Consider the following 22,577-nt stretch of genomic DNA (forward strand, 5'->3'; position numbering starts at 1 on the left):
TTTCTCATGACAAAAATATTTTTTTAGATCTCATTCAGCTTACTGACCACGTGCACAGAAAGCAGACATAGTCATATCCTGAACAGCCACTGTTCCAAGTCAAATATAACGTGCTTGTATGTCATCCCCTCCAGAAATAATTCAGATAAAGGAACACATTAACACATATTCTCTATGTGTAGCTACAAGAGCTTGGCAGAAAGGCATGCTGAAACTAGGCTCCTTCTGGAGACATCACTGGAGACAAAATGTTTAAAATGTTTTTCTTACCTTGATCCTTGCCAAAAGCAAAGAGTATTTCTTGCACTTACTGCTACCACGGCTAAAGACACCTGAGAATTTTGAGGCTTCCTGGAATGGAATCAGTGGCTGATACCACCTCCCATAATGGACACTCATATGCATGATGCTGACGGAATATTCTACCTTTGTCTCTAGCAGGGTCAGGGTTTGGTGATGTTTTGAAGCCCAGATATTGATATCCCAAATAACCACAAGTGCAAAAGTTGTTATTAACCATATAAATCCCTATTTTTTAAAAATAATTTTAAATAGCGGGTGCTGTAGCCTAATTCTGTGATTTGTGGGCAACTACCTCCATTTGTTAGTTTCAATTCTCCTAGCTTCTGTGTCTTTTTAGTAAGGTATAGTATAAGATTAAAATAGAAGCACCTAAGGCTTTCTCATGTATTGCTCATTATTTCACATCCTCCCATACATGTTCACTTCTATCTTTAAACTAAGAGAGCTCCTTCTATTTCAAAACACTCTCAAATGAAAATATTTCTGTTCTTCTATTGCTCTTTTCTAGATCCTTCGAATTTCTATCATATCTGCTTTTGCTCACTTCATGTCAGAAACAGAAATCATGACAGATCAAAAGTATTCCAATACTTAATGAAACAACATGCCTTTATGAGAACTACTTTTAACTTGTCATGCTTTTGCCCAGAAGGGCAGGCTAAGCGTGCCTCAGTGAGTCTGAATTTCCTTCCTGACTAGCTGTGGTTAACTGGAAAACAAAGCCTGTGTTGAATAATTTTTGATTCCTTCTTAAGGTGAACTAGCCATACATATTTCTTCTATGCACATTTGATATTGTTTGAGGTTATATGATCATCTAGCTTTATTAGATAACAAATAATGAGTTCTGTAAATGGTGCATTGGCTCTCTCCAGACATCCTTTCCAAATAGTTAACTGAAGTCCTAGGCAAATCCTTCTGACATCCTGCTATCAATGTTATCTTATTCTGAAAGGAGAGCATTTAGAAGCTCTTTCCCCCTTTGATTCTTTTAACCAGATTACTTGCCATTTGAAAAAGCTGTACAGACACATTCCAAAATTTGCAAAGTATAGTTGACTCTGCAGTATAAAACAAGTAAAAATATAGGGGTTTGCATGCAGGGATCTTCATATCTGGTAGTATCTAACATTGCAGATATTAGCATCTATTTACACTCTTTTGAAGACCTTCTTCCCCCTCCCCAGGAGTCTATAAATGTTCAGACCCTCAGAATCTCATCTAAGACACTGTGCTGGCATATGAAAAGCCATGAAACTTGTAGCCAATATCGCAATGAAACTAGAAGCACACTTCTCATTCCTTGAGATTTCTCTCTATTGCAAACACATGTAAAAGTGATTTTGAACATAAGTAAGAATTTCTTTAGCCACTTAACTAGTCTTCTCTCAATAGGGAATTTTCTAGTCTGCCAGCTAAATAAGAGCACTCATATGTGAATTAAAACTACAAAATTGAGAAAACGACACTTTCCTAACACCCTAGAATTAATGTTACTTGAAACCATGACTACATATGAAAGTGCATCTTTCTACCTACAATAGGAAAAAAGGTCAAAAAATCACATTTCTTTTTATTTGTTTGGTCTGTAATTATTGGAAGATTATTTTTTTTTTCCACTCAGGAAAAGAAAAGGCAAGCAACACATCTTCTTGAAGTGTTTACAGATGTTATACAAGACAAATCTACAAGTAGACAAATAACAGCAAGCATTTTTGCAGACTACTTTTAAAATATTCCTAACTTTGTGTCCACTATAAATCGCAGCAGGTGTGATATAACAGAGGAGATCTCAAGTGTGGAGTTTGCCACTTTAACCACCTTATTTAGCCAAGGAACTCCATGGGATTATTCAGAGCATTTAAGCAAAGAGTCAAATTTTCTCTACAGAGGGAAGTTAGGATTCTAACCTGAGGTATCTGGTCTAGTTCCTTGTACTAGACTTTGCAATTGTCTACGACACACTAGGCTGTAAAACTCAACTCATCAGAAACAATCTTCAAGAAGACTGGATGAATGATCATGAAATCTCACCTGTATTTTGTGCAGGTAGAATTTTGATGTGAAGGATCTGGTGGATTAATTGTGATTCTTGGCGAGACCTGAGCTGATAGCAAAAATCCCGAAGCTAGGATAATAAGTGCTACAGCGGTACCTAAAAATACAGATAAAGAACAATGTGATATTCTTCTTCAGAGAGCATGAAATAATCCTCTATTAAACTGAACTATGCTTGGGAAAGCAAGGCACCTCATTACTATGCATACAGCATTTACTAAGGAGTTGTGATGAGAACCTAAGAAAAAAACCCTTTGCTACCTCCACATCTTAAATTAGTTTAGATGCTAAAGTGCATCAGGTTTAATATCCAGATATCAAATGAATAGGTTGAGACTTTTTTTTTAACGTGTGGAATTGAAGAGTGCGTTAACAAACAGGTATTTTGGTGTAGAAAAAAATGCAGTAAAGGTAAAACTTAATAGTGACTTCGAAATCACCACACTTCTTCCCACTCCCACACCCATACTTGCAGGCTTTCCTGTAAAACAGAAAACAGCATCAGCTTTTTCATTGACTCCGCTTCCCTTTGTGAAAGGAAAGAAATTTGGCTTTTCACAAAAATACCACCAAAAAGCCCAACGGCAATTTCTGATCTTGCTTCAAAGAGCACACACAACATTTGCCAGGAAGAAGTCCCCTCCCATCTACTTGCTCCTGTCTCCCCCCAAAAATTCCTTGTGTATGAGCTGGGCAAAATGATGAGAGGGAAGATGGCAAAAAAATGTTCACATTTTCTGCAACAGGCCATTACTAGAACATAACTCGGTTTTCCTACCTTATTTGTCACATGCACACACAACATGCTGTATCATTTTAATGAAAATTGATACACTTCACTAGTCATAACACCAGTGCAAGTAGCTCAAACTCAGACTTATAAAACCTTTACATCTTGCTACTTGATGAGGCATTGAGTTCTATGTTGTAGAAAATACCCTGTGTACCTGTTTCCATCCTCACTATTTATGTGGCATGTTTTGTTTGAGAGGTCACATATAACACGTATAGCCTGACCTGAAAATACAGAACTAGTAATAACTTTATTTACTGATTAGCTAGTTAGCTACTGATGATCTAGTAACATTATCCTTACCGTACGAAAACAGACTCACAAACCACTAAAGCACATCCCAGTTGGAAGGCAGTATGCATTAGTGCAGTGATACAGCTTAATGGCTGAGGGCAAATGAAGGATACCGTGTTCAATTCCAAATACTCCTCGTCATCCCTCTGCTGTGTGCGTTAGAAGCACGTAAGCAATTTTCTCAGAAATGCATCTGTGCGAACCTTTAGAAATGCAACTACCTTAAACCCCCTAACATATCATTCTGCTAATCTTCATGAAATGACACATTATCTGGCTTTTTTGGGGGAGGTGGTTTTTTTTTGGTGGGCGCAGGGCAGAGGGGATGTTTTGGCAGGTTTGGGGGTGGGTTTGATGGTGTTTTTAAAGAGAAAAGCAGGAGTTTACCTAGCAGGCAAACCCACCAAGTATGTGAAAAACTTTTTCTGAGGTATAAATAATATCTTCAGTAACAAGATCCGTGTAATAAAATTATTCATGAATGTGCCTGTGCAGCAGCCATGGTTAACAGGCATGAATATGCATGAACTGCAGATGACTGGACCACACATTTACCTGAACAAGGCAGCTAAGACCTTAAACTCAATCACAAGCTACATGTGGAGAAAGCACCTCACACACCATTAAATGTGATTTCAATTTATTCTGTACTTGTCTTTGTACTGGTATGGCTAGTAGGTACCTTGATAATCCCAGTTTTCAGGGCAGGCTGTATATCGCACTAGATTTGCTGTACTTTCAAAATGCCATAAACCAGACAGCAAATATCTTTAGACAGGGCTTATAATCTTATTTGTATTCATTCCAAATACGCTTTGTCTGCCTTTTAAGTTAGCCAAATACACTAACACTCACTTCCAGTACCTCTGAAAATGTCTTATTCCTTTGGAAAAGTACTGAATACATAAATTTGGCAAATTAAGTTTATTATATATTTTCATTCTGTGGGAAGTTTTTCTATGATGAACAAAACCATGTAATTACAGTACATCATTAGCTGAGATTAAAAAAAAAAAAAAAAAAAAAAAGAAGAAAAGAAAATATCCTGAAGATATTTTAAATCCTCTCTTGTTACAAAAAGAGATACAAATTGGCCAATGTTCAAGTACCACCATGCTTCCAAACTGACAATTTCTGAAGAAGAAAAATGAAACCACAATAAAATGGATACTCCACTTGTCAAAATTCCTGCATGTTTCTCAATTAACAGTTTTGAAGAAATTAACTGAAGAAAAAGAGCAGAAGAACGATAACGAAATGACGCCAAGATACAAAATGAATGGGAAAGTAAGAGGAATCAGTAACTGTAGGAGAGAAAAAAGTAACTGTAGTAAAGAGAACTAAAAAGGTGTGTGGGTTTTGGTTTGGTTTTTTTTCAGCAGAAGCAGTTTCCTGCAATTTTCCTAAGGCTTCTGGATCTATCAGAAAGGCTCAGTTTTTCAAAAGTTGCTAATATTTTTGAAAATAATCAAAATAAATCAAATTGAATGTAAATTAGCTCTTTAGCAAATGTTTTCAGAAAGCAGGAAAAGATGTGTTAAGTTTACAAAATTAAATTACAGTACATTGGCTTTAATCAAAGTATTAATTTTACTATTTTTCTACAGATTCATCTTGTAGGTTGCCATCTAACAAAAATCAAACTGATTAACCTTTACCAAAAAACACCCCACACCCTTGCAGGAGCAGGCAAAGGAAGTAGTTTTCTTTTCATTTTGTGTAATGGGAGACTGGGGCATACCTGGCTTCTCCAAAGACCAGAGAAGCAACTAGTAATAACTCAGTGTAAAAGTCAACAACCTCAGAAAAGCAAACCAAAGTACAGCAGTAAATACAAGTTTACCCCATGAGAAAACTCTTAACGGAAAACAAATCCACCAGCAGATTTAGTAATTATCTTTTTACTAAACAGCCCTCTTGCTAAGGAAAACGTACCATATCCACCACTACCTAAATTGAGGTGTCAAATGTTACATTAAAAAAATTTCTAAATTCTAAAAATTCTAAATAGTACAGACAGATGACATTTTATTTCATAACTGTCATCATTTGTATTTTCCTTAAGGAGGGACTGTATGATAAAGAACACAGCAAGCAGTGCAGGATGTGTCAAGTGACACTGCGGGCTGACAGCCAGCAAACAGCCACAGAAGAAAGACCATTTTTACCGATTACTTTGTCTCCAAACAGCATCAACAAATAAACCTTAACTGCGTTACGCTCCTTTGTTAGTTCTGTGTCTTATTTCTATATCCTCCTCTGTTCTACAACTAATATGCTTTGTAAGAGACATTTATATCTACATTTCAAATGTACAACCTTTGACTATGCTAACCAGAGCCAAAAAGCAAAGAGTTCTGTGACTGTATGAAAAGTCCACATGGGGATCACACCTATACAGCTGGGTCTAGAGAAGCAATAAACTCCTGAGGGGCTGGCCAGACATAGAAGGTTACTGGGGCCAGATATATAAATAAATATATACATACAAACACTGCATTCTAATAGCACATAAAGAGAGGCAGCACCCAAGAACCAGGAGTACCAGTGCAGAGCCAGGACAGATCCACTTTGCAGAAAGACACGAAAACAGGCAAGTACCACAGGGGAGATAAGGTATTGAGCATAGGGGATGGTACAGAACTGGGTCTTTCGCCTCTGAAACACTTGGCACTGGATGGAGATGCAGAACAACGTCTAGGGGAGATGTATTTTAACTGACCTGGAGGTAGACTGTGACGAAAGTAGCAATCTGAAATTTTTGTTCATTTTTTCAGATGAGGAATGTGCTTTTCCAAACTCCTCTGTCACAACCATATTTCTGAACTTAGATCATGGAAAATGCTTCAGGTTTCCTGACTCCAAATCAACAGTAACATACCAAACACACATTTATTATAGCTTGGAATACTAAATCACCTCCAATCTATGTGTTTTAATTTACAGATTTGGGTAACTATCAAACAGACACAGCACTGTGCCGTCACCATTCTGCCTATATAAATGCATCCAAATACTCTAAGTGTAGATTAACTCACAACCCTTGGGAACTGCAGATGGCCAGCAACTTGGCAGGTGGTCTCCCACGCTGCTGTGCTGCATTGACTAGAAGTTTGGATCCCTGACAGCAACAACAGAACAAAATATGGAGATATTAAAGCTTCCCACTAAACACTTATTTCAAGAGAAGCAGGAACCGTTTCTCTTTTCAAAAGCCTGTTGTTGGAAACATCTGAACCTTTCAGACATTCAGCCAGAGGCAGGTACCGGTCACAGATCCCCTCAGCCAGAACGAGCATGTAACACAGGAGCAAACAAGGACTTACCAGGTAAGTGGCAGGATGCGGCTGAGCACAGGCAAGGCTGCTCACTCTGCCTTTTCCTGCTTCTAAGAGGTGGCTACATGACGAGTTACGGTGTTTGAATATTTGGACAATTTGTACAAATCTAGAATTCTGTCTTTTGGTATCTCATACAGAGATGAATTAAAATCAAATTAGTGTAGGTAAGATATTTATTGTATTGTATTTGAGATAACTACACAAAGGACTGCATTACTTTTTGAAAAGTGTTGCAATGGCTGTACGATACACTTGGTCCAGTAGTTCTTGATAAGATGTTCTGAATTCCAATTATTGAGCCAAAAACATGTTACGTGTACACACATGAGATTTAAAATCTAACCAGCTGTGAAGTTCCAAGCATTTGATTACTTATACTGAAAAAAAAACCCATTAAAAAGCTAAATAAAAATGTTGCCAAACATGGCTTGAAGGAGAAACTACACATAAAAAAATAACAAGCTAAACCTCTCTTCTTAAAATTTGCCTTTAGCTGTGGTACTATCCTACTAGCCTTGAAATATGATTTCAGGGAGAAGATGTGGTCAACACTGTTATTTTAAAGAGGACTACTTTGAACAAAAGAGCACTTGAAATTTTATTTTCATTTTAACAGTTATGAGGGAAAATACAATACAATAATTAAACACTCACCTGTTAAGCTACCAAGCGTAAGTTTCCGGCGACCCATTCTTTCAACGAGCCAGACTCCCACCAGAGTGAAAATGAAGTTTATAAATGCTGTCAGTGCAGCCAGCCAGATTGCAAGCCTGTCATCTTCAACTCCTGACATCTGCAAAATGGTAGCGCTGTAGTACCTGCAAGCAGAGGGAGAGACAAATACAAACACTGCTGATTTCCATTTGGCTCATGCCAAGTTTCTGATTTTAAACCAAAAAAGATCACAACAAATACCAAGAAGTGTGACCTCCTGCATAATGCAGCCACAGACTGACACCCAGTTACCCTGGGAAATCAGGCATAGCCAAGGCATAACTTGCACTTGACTGAAGTTTTGACGGGAGAACATCAAGAAACAAATTACAATTCTCTTGGCTGTTTATATTTTCAACAGTCAACCCTATTCTGCTAGAAATGGGGTTTGCATTTTTAATTTAAAAGAATCCCGCTTTCAAATCCAGCCACTGCTTTGTGCTCTATCTTTTTTCTGCCAAAACCTGTGTGATTTTAGCACTCTCTGTACTGTCTAGGGAAAGATAGTTCAAAAATCAAATACATTTTCACTCCCATTAAAGGTCACACAGAACTAATCTAGGGCATCCAACATGTTGCAAGTGAGACTCGCAACCTCCTGGGTTTAGGTCTTGCAGTTTTATTTCCCCGGCACTGAAGTGCCCCAAACTCACTCTTTTATATTACTTTCATCTTAACCAGAACACGATTGCTTTGAAACGCCTTAGCACCATGTTGCAGGGATGTGAATCTGTACCCAACAGCAGCTTTTGAACAGAATTTGACAGAATTTTCTACTTCTCTCTAAAAGGAAATACAATTCCACACAAACAGTAACTCATAAATAAATCAACTGAGCAAAATGAAAAGGGAAGAAAAAGGAAGCCTGCTGCCATTTTTCACAGAGACCAAATGAACACAGATATTGTGCCTATGTTCTCAGGGAGAGCTAAATAAACCTTCAAGAAAACACCTGAGCAGTTTTGTTCATGCTGTAGAAGAACTTTTCATCTTGTACTTAAATTGTGCTGACTGAAATACTGGATATTCAAGCCCCCAATTCCCTAGCAGCCCACAGGCTACCACACAGTAAAACAGCCATCAAAAATGTCAAAGCTCAATTTTCCCCACCCCCTCTCTGGTCAAAATGCTGCTTGATTCAAATGTCCCCTTGTTGACTTAATGCCCAGATAAGTTCAGAAATTTCAGTGGCCCACGTTTTTCTATTCTAAGCATAAAACACTTTTTATTTCAAATCAATAATCCATAATAATCTGCCTGCCCATTAGTGACTGCGATGCCTTGTCCAGGCTCACTTCATCTGTAAGAGCTGTATACTCTGAGACCCTGGAAAGGGTGCGAATCTTGGAGAGATGAAGATTCATAAAGCGTAGACATCATCTGAACTAAAAGGCTAGTGTTAATACGTCCTTGCTTCTTAAGGCTCTCCAAATTAAATCGCTAACTGCTTGTCAAACCTGACATCGTACTGCACTATTCTAATCACGAAAATCGCTCTCTGATCTCCCAATACACCTCTATTTTTCTTGTTAAGGGTAGGAAAATAACAATAAATATCAAGTCTTGGCCTGCTGTCACCTACCATGAAACTCCCATTTACTTTCACCAGACAAGGCTTCAGGAAGCCACGTTTAACTCCACACATCTAAATCTTCTCAAAATCCAATTCAACTGGGAAGTCAGAAATTGCCAGCTGTCAGCAGCAATGTATAGCCTACATAAAAGCACATAGATGTCTACTGTCTGATATACACAAACAGGCACCTTCTGCCCCCAGCATTCCTTCTGGTTGCTTATTGCACTCCCTGGTTATATATTTTCTCAACTAGAAGCTTACTGTTTATCCATAAATAAACAACATATTTCATTTATCTGAAAAACAAACCAGGGAAATTTAGACCCTGCAAATCCAAATACCAAGCTACCAAAGGCTGGGTGCTGGGCAGCGATGTTCATGTTTATTACGGTATAGCAATGTAGTTTCAAAAATGCATAAGAATTGCATAGATTATGATAACTACTAAACATATTTGCTAATGTTTACCTATTTTAGTATGCCCATTATTTATACCAACATGTGCAGCGCTAACTGTCTATTAATGTAACAAGATGACAGGTCTTTTTAATTTCTTCCTGACAAGGAAAGAACTATGTGGCAGAAAAAGGTCAAGTTCTGATATTATACAGCCATAGTGACTACTGCAGCTCCTGCAGGGAATGCAGTTTTAGTGACAAAGTTGTGTAGTCCTAGCTTATTTTCTAAAATGTAAAGAGAATTACAAAATCACATGTGTATCCTTGGAATTTCTAAGCAAGTACTGTGTCTCAGAAAGCAAATAAATACAGACAAAGCCACATAAAGCAACTGAGTCAGACATATACAGAAAGATTTTACCATTGATCATTTCTGAGGACATCAAAACTATGAAGTTGTTCTATCAAGAATTGCTGTACATTGAAAAAAATGGAAACATTTTCACATTCAAGAATCCTCGGACTAATCCTTTGACTATATACTGAAAATGCATAGTACTGGAGGAAATGAAGCACCCCCAAACCCTTTCCTTCCTCTTCTCCTTTCAAGAGCCAGGGGTTTTTTTAAAGCAACGATATCCAAAGTTTAAAGAAAAGGAAAATTCCGCCCCGCCCCCCCCCCTCCCTTCAAGCACGTCTTAAAGACAATTCTAGATGCATCAGGATTCCCAGGTTAGCTCATTCAGCAGCAGAAAAGCAGCCCACACCGTGGCAGGCTTTGTAGCTCTTAAATGAAAAAAATCAATGCCTGTTGATAAGGTGCCATCACAGCTTGGAGTGCCCCCATCTTTCACAAGGGGCTGCTCCAGTCTATCCTTTATAGCAAGTCTACTCCAACAAACCTTCTCTCTAAGACCGTCAGCCTTTTTGGACAGAATCTGTAATTCTTGTAAAAGTAATGAAGAAATCTAAGCAACTCAGAAGTACCATTCAACGTCTTGAAAACATTTACATTTTGGCTTTTAAGAAAACAAAAAGAGAGTACTCTGGCACTGCTTTGCCATGGGTTTGTTAACATTTCCTAGCACAATACTTTGGGAATCAACGTCCAATTGCTCGACCTTCTCAGTCCAACAAAATCAGTCTCTAGAGATAACAAAACCCTCTATCTTTTTTTCTTAACTCAACTGAAATAACACAAAGTAAAATGGCAAGTAGTGCAATAGCCAAGAAGCGAATGATTAAATATTGATGGAAATTTAAAATGGTGCAATTTTGACAGATTTACATGCTTTTTTTCTGCAACTGTGCATGAACAAAGATCCTCTCCTTGTGCTTTATCAGTTTATTATGTGTTATCAATTATTGGACTAAGACAGACAAAAGTAATCATAACAAAACATGCTCCACATTCACAAAATTGCATTTCGTTTACACCTTCAACCTGTTTCTCTGTTCCTTTAGGAATTACTAAAGCTTATTCTCATCAAGTTTGATGATTTGCAGCATGGGACCTGCATTAGATCCATCCCGGCTGGGGTCTTGCAGCGTTACCCAGCCAAGACACTGAGGGCACTACAGCGTCCCTGGCCCCGAGCAGCAGGGCTGTCACACCGAGGGAAGCCTGGTCACAACCTCCTCCTGCCTGTAGCTGCAACTAGTGTGACTCGTGCCGCAAAGCATAAGATAAAGCATAGTTATTTTAAAAACGTAACTTTTACAGCCTATATACACATGGAATATAGAGTCTTCTCCCCCCAGCTGACTTTTACAGTTCAGCGAAAGGTTCAGGTGAGAAGCAGCAAGTCCATGTTTTCAGGTACAGACTCCTGCAGGCTGGCGGCGGTGCCATCTATCAAGCCAGACAGCTGCATCACTATGAGACTATTCCAATGCCAAGCAGGAAGCTGGACCATTTAGACAGATACCACCTTGTAAACCAAAATCAGAGGGAGTGATACTAATTCAAATTTCACATTGATTCAAACAAACGTAGCCCACTCAACTTACAAGTCTTCTAATTTGTTTCATGTTTCCCTTTTTTTGCAAACTATCCCACATCCCTGTAAATACAATTCTAACGTTCTCCAAGAGACCTTGTTGTTCTGACACACTCTTTGAATATGTACATTACGACAACAGTGAGGAGAAGAGGCTAAGCCATCCTTCACATTTCATCTTCGGGTGATTCATCTTGCTAACCTGAACAGCAACAGCCTGACAAACGGGATTGCCATGGTGTGGAATACAGAACCTCTGCAGCGACACACCACTCGGTGGTGGCTGGCTTCGCTTGCCACGTCGCGCTTGCTGCAGGAGGAGGGCTTGGGGAAGGAGCCCATGCTCCTACATACAGCTCCTGAATCATTCCATCTACTCAAAGGCCTGACGTGCATTTGCCATGATATACTTTTGCTAAGAACTGAAAATGAATTTGCATAATAGTCCTGTTGTTTCAAACTGGTTTTAATCCTGTAGAGACACACACACCTTCCTCTTTGGTCTTTTGTTTGCAGCTTGCACACAGCAATCTTATCATGTCTGGCATTTCTGAAGCTTCAGAGGTGCTGAAGGAACAAGAAGCACAAGCCACCTCTTGCCAGCCAGCTAAGCACCACGCAGCTGCTTGCTCGCTTCCCCCTGCCCCCCATGGGATGGGGGAGATAATTGGAAAAAGGTAAAACCCGTGGGTTGAGATAAGAGCAGTTTAATAACTGAAATAAACTAATACTAATAATAACAATGATAATGAAGAGGAGAGGGAAAGAGAGGAATAAAACCCACAGGAAAAAAAACCCAAGTGATGCACAATACAACTGCTCACCACCAGCTGACCGATGCCCAGTCAGTCCCTGAGCAGTGATTGCCCCCCACCCCCAGCCAGCTCCCCCCAGTTTATATACTGGGCATGACGTTCTATGGTATGGAATATCCCTTTAGCTAGTTCGGGCCAGCCGTCCTGGCTGTGCTCCCTCCTGGCTTCTTGCGCACCTCCTCACCAGCAGAGCACGGGAAACGGCAAAGTCCTTGACGCAGGGTGAGCACTACTTAGCAACAACTAAAACATCAGCGTGTCGTCAACATGATTCTCATGCTAAATCCAAAGCACAGCACTGTACCAGCTGCTAAGGAGAAAACTAACTCTATCCCAGCCGAAATGAGGACACCAGGAAACTCCTGTTGGTATTATCACTGCTGGAAGGAGGCCAGGCACGTTGAGTAACTGCAGTTTACTGAAACACAGACAATACAAGCTTCAGAACACCTAGAGCAAAGCAGGCTTCCTCACTACGGGCCTGCAGAATTACCATGGCTTCATCAATACGTTACACTGTGGCAACTCAGCTGTGCAGATGAACTCACAGTATCAGAAGGAGAAAGCAAAAGCAGCATATGGGAAATTAGATGCCAAAGTACTGGAAACGAAAACAAGATAGAAAGAAGTTGATATATCTGGAAGGAGCCAAAGACAGCAGATGCTCCAGGTGTAAAGGCACTCGGACAGAAGAGATGCTATGGCCCTGCTAAACACCACATGGAGCCTGGGGCAGGGAAACAGGCACATTGGCAAAGTGTGTAGAATCAGCGAAGTATAAATATCCCTCGATTAGACTTGTTTGAAATGACTGCAGAGCAATATAACAGCATTTGATGATATAATTGGAGTGTTGGGTAATGTGGTTCAACTTCCCAGCTTCACGTTCTGCAAACCACAGTGATAAGGACATGCGGTAGTTTCCACTTGCAGAGGTTGCATTCAGAGGCACCATGGACACCGGTTTGGAGACCTGGGCAGTTACTGAAACTCAGCTGCCTCCCTGTCTACCTCTCCAATCATGTCTGCCTAATCTCTTACCTTGCTTTTTAACAATCCTGCTTGAGCAGGTAAATTGGATCAGATGACCTCTAAAGGTCCCTTCCCACCTCAACCAGTCTGTGATTCTGTGAAACGCAAATTTGATTGCCTCCTTTCTGAACCCCTATGATATAAATTAGTAATATTAATATCAACAGTAGCACCAATATTATGGAATATCTGAGCATAGACCTACATTTCAAAGGGAATTGCCTTTGCCAGACAATCTCCATCAGCTATGGATAATGAAAATGGAAAGTTACAGCAAGGATAAGAACTAACCTTACCTTTGACATTAAAGATATAATAAAAGTTGATCACAAAAACTGTAAAAATCCATTTCTTCACTATGATTCAGCATCAGTCCCAGGACTATCAATCACATTAGTCAGTTTACAGCCTTTAGATTCCTTAAAAAATTAAAACCTTAAAATCATGAACTGTTAGGTTGATAAAGGGAATATTGAACAACCTCAACCACCTCCAAAAGCCCACAGTGACGGACAGGGCAAACCTGTCCAGCCAAAAGAGTTACACCAGGCCTTGTATGGCTCTCTCACAGTCTCTGCTCTCCTCCAATCCAACTGGATTGTAAACTTTTTTAGTCACCTTTTCAATTCACTTTTGCTAATTAAGCAAACAGCCTCTTGATTGAAATCACATGACTTAATTGCTTTCTCCTTTAGCATGTCTACCACCTTCCTTCAACTCCTGTTTTGAAAATGCACCTCATCACCCAGACTTGTGCCCTGCTGCAGACTGGCAGCACCCAACCCAACTCGCTTAGCTTGTCTCAAGGTTCTGCTCTGCACCAGACCGCTCCAGTGTCGGGCCCTCCTGCAGGACACCCCACTGTTCTCTAAAACGGTAACAGTTACTATGGTTCAAAAATATCAGTAAACACGGTTCTATCTTCTGCATTTAAAAAATCACAGAGAATGTGAACAATGATACTTACACACACAAAAATTTATATTTAAATATACATGGCTCTGCATTCAATTATATACGCGCACAATCTTTGTGGCTAATATAATCCTGTTACATGCGATGAATCTTGTTTTGTTTCACATGATGAATCGCTTCAGCAAGGCAGCAGGAGTCAAATCTACTCTTGTCTTACAAAAGATACTTAATAATTTTAATCGATTATAAGATGTTGCTGTTTGTGCACGTCAGTGGCTGGCAGAGATCAGACACGCCTGTATGAAAATGTACAAACAAAAGATGTCCATCTTTCCACTGGACATCAACGGGACCCTTCCAGCTCATTAGCTCCTCCAGCTCTGTTTAGGCCTAGTGGATACACGTACCATTATTTTCAGATTAAGAGGACAAAATAGCTAAGAACTACATGCCTGAAATCTTGCTAAAGCCCACCAATCCATAGCAGATTCTGCTGCATTATAGGGCTCCCATTTAAGACCAACAGTTGAATATTCTTTCCCATACTTCTATTTTTGAAGTCCTGAGGAGCTCTCTAAGGAAAAGGTTGCTGTATCATCTCAAAGTCTACACTGGATTTTTCAAAATGAGTGCCTGAAAGGCAGCCTGGGGGACTGCCACTGTCTGCTTACCTACTGTAATTATACCTTCAAATTCCCCCTTTAGCAGTAATGATGTATTGTGTTATAAACGCTTTCAGCATAGAGTCAAATGAGACAGTGAATGCCATTTATTACAATCAGTGTATTTTGATAATAAAAAAACCTCAGCATTTGGTACTGTTTGACAGGTAACTCTATACACCTGTATACAGTGTGTGTATACATATATATATATATATATACTGTATACAGTAGGTTCTCTGATTCACCACGTTATCCATGGGCACGGCACATTAAAAGGTTTTAAGGATTACCATTTCACTATGTTAAGAAAACATGGGAATTTTTTTAGTGTCCAAAGAGAATAAATTCTATAGCTATTACGCAAAGTAAGTGTACCAGTGTCTGAAAGGGTTTAAAAATACCTTTAAAGGCTTAAGAACACCAAGATACACAAAGAAATTCACTTCACTAATTTAATGGGATACTGTCACACAGCTGTTGGGTCATTTGAAAATACTGTTGCAGTATCTGCTGTGAGATTGGAGAAAAATTCCTTTTTTTTTTTTTTTTTTATTTATTTGCTTTGCACCAGATACATCTTTGTACACAGCCAGAGTGCTTTTCATGCTCAGTCATTGCTCCTGCTTATTTAGGTCCTTCACAGGTATCACCTGAAACTATGGGGGAGGGAAATTGTTTTCTTCTTCATAACAGAAAAATGGTTAAATACAAGGAGAAATTAGAACTACTATTAAGAAGGAAAAAAAAAAAGGCAGAAAAATAAGACCAAACTCCTACATAAGTCTGTAACAGACCAAGTGCGCTGTAGATGCAAGAACACAACCCTGTAGTTAAATCCACTGAAGAAGTAGGTTGAATTTAGCTGGAGATTTAAACTGAATTTCCAGGAAGAGCTGGAAATTAAATGAAAGCTCTGGGACAAACAAAGTCTTGACCATCCTGCTCTTCCCAAAACAGAGATGCAGTTTCCAGCACAGAACATCACAGTCCATAACACCTATATGCTTAGCAGTGCAAAAAAACCCAAAGTAATGTCCACTTTTTCACCTTGTCTTCAGTGTCTTCACTCGATATGTCAGTGCTTAACTCCCCAACAGAACCTTTAAGAAAGAAAATCACCACCATCATCGCTATTTTATAAATGGAGACCACTGAGGCTTTTGGGAAGAGGAGGAAGATCGATGACTATTTGCCGTTGTCCACCAGTACTACCTGCGGCAGAGTAAAGACACTCCAGAGTCTCACTGCAGGTAAGTGCTCACTGCAAATTAGTAAGTATAAAAGCAGGGAAAGAAAATGCCCCAGGTGTTTCACAAAATATACCTTCTTCCGTTATTCATTTATTCTGCCAACTTCAGTTTAATTTAAATTATGCATAATATTCCAGGGTATTCTAATGCTGGAAAGCACTAATGCCTACCATAAGCTGTTTGGGATTAAAAAAAAAATGAAATCAGTCTTCATTAAAATCAATAGACTTGCTAAATGTATATAGCATTTAAAAAAACCCAAAATCAAACTAGCCCCTTTGTTTAAGTCAAGGCTAGTGGCAAACAAAGGGGCTATATACACTACAGTCTCACTACAAAACCCAGAAGTTAGCAAGCTGGGAGTAATGGGATCTCAAAGGTAATGGGGGGGGAAAAAAAAAAAAAAAAAGAAACAGGCTTTCTTTTGAACTTTGTTCACAGATGCTTTCTGAAGAAAAAGCAAGCTTCTGTGCTAAATATTTACTTATCTTTTGGGAAAAAATATACTACTTGTAATTTTTGGTTATGAATAACAAAAAAGATAACATCACCATTTAACCCTCACCTTTCCGTCCATGGTTTAGTATCCGAATGGAGACAAGTTAAATGTCTCAAACTTCTCTCCCAGGCAGGCAGAAGAAAAATCGTATGTTAATAAACGCACTATGCAGTGTTTAAAAAAAAAAAAAAAAGAAGTAATTTCAGTACTCCTTACAGGATCTGGTCTTTCAGTCACTTTTCAGTTAAGAAAAAAAAAAAAAAGGATTTTTTTCTTGTACAGCAAGGCAAAGTGTTACTCATTGTGAACAGCACTTCTTTTCAGATAGCACATCTTCAAAATACTGCACCTCCAGTTCTCTTATTCACCCCAGCAGGGTCAGATTCCCTACTTATGCTGTGGGAGCTTTATGTAGGACACCTTTGAGTAACCCTGTTGGTGGAACTTCCTGTGGAAACCATTTCACATTTTATTACACAGCACTGAAATAACTGCCTAAAGGTACCATACTGTCAACCTACCACTGCAGCACCTGAGCTTTGTTCACATTTTTTCTAATTATAAACATATGACAAATACGTATGTATTTAGAATAATAATTTCAATATATACAAATGGAACTACATAAAAATGTCAGTTTAAAAATAGTCCTTTCTATGGCCAAGATACATGACTCAATCCTGAGAGCACTAGCCCCACCATTCCCCTTAGCAACAAATTCATTAATACACACACGTAGAAAGACATAAGCATTGCACCACTACTTGGGAGAGTGCAGTTTGTTCAGAGAATTAGATAGGACTAATTTCATAAATGATACTTCTTAACATTTTCTGCCAATTCTTCAAATACCATGGTACTGTATAGATCAGAGATGGTACTGCATCCACACAGAGAAGATAGGTTGTATGTACTTAGAAGTTGCAGAATACTCATTAAATAAATGAATCTTACAGCCACAAATCTGCAAAGCCCTGATTTGGCCTTTGATGATGTAATGAAATACGACACAATCTTTACAGTTCTTTACTGATAATTTATTCCGTTACTGATTCCTGATTTCTGCTCACTTATCCCTGTGGCGGGATAAGCCCCCATGCTCAGACTAGCTCCTGCCCTTTTTCCACTCTCCCAGAAGCTCCGTCAGGCTCCTGCTCTCTTATCAACCCACCATTTTACTCCTTGCACAGAGTACATTACTGCTGATATATCCTCATTTCTGAATGTTTCATCTTGCAATCCTGCTATTCACTTAACAACTTTTAAAAGCTTTAATTTAAAAAACAAACACCAACCCTAACCCAACCAAAAAACCCCACCATCCCACTTCTTTACTCCTCCAATTCTTGTAGTTTCAAGTAAGGGGTACCTTATGAAAGCTCAGCAGCTAAGCTCAGGAGACTAGATTTCAAAAGAAAAATACTTTCTTCCATGAAACTACACTGTCTTCCTGTACTAAAATGAGTAAGTCCACTTACAGACAACATGCCATTATTAACGTAAATGTTTATAGAGTTTTAAATGTTCACACCAGATCTTTGTAAATCTCCCAAACCTGTAACTATCTTACTAAAAATTCAGTCTTCCACATACAGAATTTATTTCCATATTGAAGTTATACAAATGATCAAAATAATTTGTCTATGGCATATAAAAACTAGTTAATATTCCAGTGACACTACAAGTATTAATTCATATGTGAAATCTGATTAACATTCTTTCCTTTTCAATTTTAATTACACGATGTTGCATTAATAATGTTTATCTTGCCCAGCCTAGCATTTTTAGAGCTCAACTCATGAGAATGATTGCAACGAATTCTTGCTAGGAATCCACAAAATTGGTCTAAAACAATGAAAAGGTCAGCGTAGTATCTTCTGATCACCAAGAAAAAATTAACAGAGACATAATAAAGTCTTTGTGGCTATCAAGCTATATATTTATTTATTTAAAGATACTGATTTCCTAAGAACTTTTAAATGTCTTGCCCATTTTGCAGAACTCAGTCATTAATTGCTGTATCAAGCCTCACTGAACTGTCACAGTTACCAAAGCCAAGTGGCCAGAGACAACATTGCTCTTAAGAATGGAGCAGCTCAGAACCAAGAGAAAGCCCTCTACTGCCTTAAAGGCTTTGGGGGTTTTGGATCAGGTTTCAATTACTTGCACACAACATTCCAGTTCCTCCAGAGTAAGTGTCAGGCCAGACAACGAGCTGCACTTCTGGGAAAAGCAAGAGGATGCACAAAGGAAAAAACTAATCTAACCAGAAGGTAGGCTATTGAGAAGATGGACTGTCAAGGGATTCCAGTTATGAAAAGAAAAAAAAAAACACCAAAAGATATAACCAATATCAGAAAATATTGCTGGGTTGGACAAAGGACAGCACAAATGAGCAAGTCTACAGTTAACAACTCAGTGAGGAAAAATTCATCCGCAAGGTAAGTGAAGTTGACAAAGTCCCCAGCACAAGGTGCAGGACAGCAGCACGCAAGCACACAGCGATGCAGCCAGTGCTGTGCCGCAGAAGCCTTTAGCATCACTCTGTTGTTAGGTAGGAGCTCTTAAAGCCACTGTGATGACCCTAACTTCTACATCCAATGATGCTGGAATAAATGGTGGAAGCCTGCTTTAAGAACATTGCAGTAAATAAACACTTACTTCTCATTCTGAATTAGTCTATTACAGCACCACACACACACACACACACAATTCTACTGGCACCAATCCCACAGTCATTCAGGGAAAACACCGTGATAAGCAACGAAGAGTAACAGCACGCATATGTGCATACGAGTACACCATAACTGCAGTCACTACTGGGCACAATGCCCCCGCTACTAACAATTCTAAGCATATGTCCTATGTAAGAAAAAAAAAAAAAAAAGTTCTGGAAAATAACTGGCACAGAAGTCTTCCCTAGGCTCAAATGCACAGATGCACCCATATTAACAACAGTAATTTCAGGACTGTTTAAAAAACAAACCCAAAAGAGTAATTCTGGAGTGACACCATCTGAGGTCATTATTGCTGATGGCAGATGAGATCCTTTTTCTTGGAGTACTGGGTTTGGCAAATATCCTAAGCTGACAACTTCAACTGACCGTTCTAAATCTGCATTCAGGAATTTATATTTTTAGATGTTTCTGGCACCAAATACCAAGAAATGGCAACTGTTCAGTGTGTTTCAAATTCATGCCACTCATTTGTGGTGCTTTAATTGAGATTTCCAAATCCAATCTCAGGTTTTAATATTCATACAATCAAACATCACCCTTGCAATATATTTCAGACATACACTGCACACAGACTAGATCTCAACAGACTTGTATTTTCTGCTTCCTTAGAAAAGAAAATTAATTGCACAGCAAACCTAAATGCCTGCAGTGTGAATATTAATTTGGCAGTCTGCTTCTATTACACACAGTCTTTTCTGTTGTCTTTCATCCCATCTGTTCCAGCAAAGACAGGAAAAAATCATGGCGGACCCAATAAGTATCTTTGAGTGGTATCACTAACATACACAGATTTCTTTCCTTTCATGTTCAGGACAGGTAAAACCACAGTAGTAATGTTAACATAGCTTATAAATGACAATCAGAAAACCAAAGAGTTTGATTCCTGGTTTCAAAATGATTGATCTACCTGAAGGCAGCACCTAGCTGTTGCTTTTGAAATTTCCTCTTTACCTTCTACAGTAAAAATTGCGTGAACAGCCTGGTTCTTTGCCTCTCACTTACCACAAAGTAATCTGCCAGCACCACAAGTAGGCATTTCTGCTTTTCTGCCAATAAACAAAGTATCAGTCTCAGGTTCTGATGCTCTAACCCGAGATTCTCAAATTAGACCTCATCCTACCCATGTTGTTTTGCTCCATGCCCTGAAAATGCTTTGTGGAGATGCTCTGCTTACAGCAGAAGTGAGAACAACTGCGTTCTAATTCCCAGTCCAAAAAGTTTAACGCAAAAATGTAACACCATCAGCTGGAAGGACCTAGAACAAGCTTTTAGTACCAAACCTGGAGAATCACTTGCACAAGCTGAGCTCCTTTCAAGAAGTGTGCCTCACCTGGGGCACTGGGTACCTGAATCACCAAGCCCTACTGTACCCTAAGGTGACCTTCTGACGGAGACCTATCCTAGGTTGGACACCTCACTCTAGAAGGAGATTCATGGCTGAAAATGGAAGAGGTGGCAGGTATCACCCTGCTCTAGAGGGACTATTTCTCCCCTTGCCGCGTCCTACAGCATGGCTTGCTGGTTCTCTGACCACGTCACTGACCTCTGTGATTCCCCTGCACAGACACCTCGGTCCACTCGCGTTCTGTGTGAACACGTCTGGAATTCTACCTGAGGAAACTGAATGTACTTGCTCCTCCGCGAATTTAGCTCTTAGCTTGTACTTCCTTAATTGTTATCTGGCTGCAACTACATTTCACCACTGCTGTGAAGTCTGCAGCTTCTGTGCCAGTTCCCATTCATAAATGCTAAGTAGAATTATCATTACTCTTTGGATGCAATGTGAAAGTTAAAGCAGCTATGAAATAGACCTCTAGCAGAAGACTCCAATACGTTTCTAATGTACTGTGAAAAATAAAACTGTACTTAGAAAAGCACTGAATGGCTATTTTGGGAATGTGTACTTCAACGTAGGCTGCAAAATGAAAGCAAAGCAACGTGTTGTGAATGTGCTACCTATTCAAAAGGACAAACACATTGCTCTTTTCTTCAATACAAAATGCAGCAATTAAGCACCACATCAAAATTATTACGGCTATATAAAGCAATGTGAAGACTAATGTAATAAAGTGTTAGATCCTCTACAGTGCAGGACAGTAGCCTTTTAATCTAGGAACCATATGCCAGCCAAGAGAATTGTCTGACAATCTCTCGAGTATGTTATACACTGTATGCTTCTATTCCATAGAGAAATTCTTTTCTAAATTTATACAGACAACTTTTAAAATGTTATTATAAAAGACCTAACCATATAGGAGAGAACTTACTGTTTATACCATGTACACAGTTCAGCATTGTTTGCATGCCACCATTTACTGGTATATGTTATGTATAGCATTTCCATATATTTTGAATTTACAATTCAGTGAAGCTGCTAGAAAATTCATATAAAACAGTTTAAGATAAAACTGCATGAAAATTTCTAACACCAAGTCAATAAATAGCTGAGAATACTCTATGCTAGATATTTCTAAAGGTCCCCTTTGAAACTACATTTTAACTTTTCTCTGAAATAATCATCATTACTTGTGAACACCTAGTAGAGGACAGATACAGAATGGCCTTTGTGTTTAACCCTTTCAAGCAAATGCTACCCACATCCACTGTCTGTTTTCCTGTGTTGCCTCTGGGTAAAGACCACTTTCATTTTTATCGTTTCCTTGTTGCAACCAATTAGGCTGCCAAGTTTTAAATCCCTGGCAGCTTATACTATTCAGACCAATTATTTGATGAGCAAGGACAGCTTGACTACAGACAATTTATGTTCTCTGTCCTTCAGAGTTCATCATGTGAATTCAAGGCCAAGATCAAAAATCTAAATTTTAATCCTAGTTGTATGACTTTGTAACCTTTGAGACACCATTTCCTTCCCTCATATTTGTTCCTCCTCTGTAAAAGGTTCTAAAATACCTTTCCCACACTTCTCATGAGAAGATTCATATGTGGACAATACTCAAAAACAACTGGAAAGGAGAAAGGAAACAAAGGTTTCATCAGTTCTACTGCTCCCCAGAAGGACCCCGTGGAGGTCTGCATTAAGAGCTTAGGAATATGCTGAACAGCACCAGTGATCTTGAAAAGGGGTAGGTAAAGGGTAAGGTGTTTTTTCAGGGTGATAAAATGAAATCTGGATTTTTCTTTTGAATTGTTAAGAAGCAAAAATTGTCTTTCACCACCTTTCAGACT

The 22,577-nt window shown here is 39.0% G+C and overlaps 1 protein-coding gene across 1 annotated transcript in view; it reads right to left on the reverse strand.

Moving 5' to 3' along the window:
• The window catches only part of SLC2A13 (solute carrier family 2 member 13), a 164,743-nt gene that overhangs the window by 37,657 nt on the left and 104,509 nt on the right, over positions 1-22,577 (reverse strand). The window contains exons 5-6 of the mRNA XM_080391754.1: positions 7,444-7,607; positions 2,338-2,458 (exon numbers count right to left, since the gene is read on the reverse strand). Coding sequence (XP_080247880.1) covers positions 2,338-2,458; positions 7,444-7,607 — 285 coding nt within the window. The remainder of the gene's footprint in view (positions 1-2,337; positions 2,459-7,443; positions 7,608-22,577) is intronic.

The sequence above is a fragment of the Falco punctatus genome (genome assembly GCF_963210335.1).
Source record: "Falco punctatus genome assembly, chromosome: 6".
NCBI lineage: Eukaryota > Metazoa > Chordata > Aves > Falconiformes > Falconidae > Falco > Falco punctatus.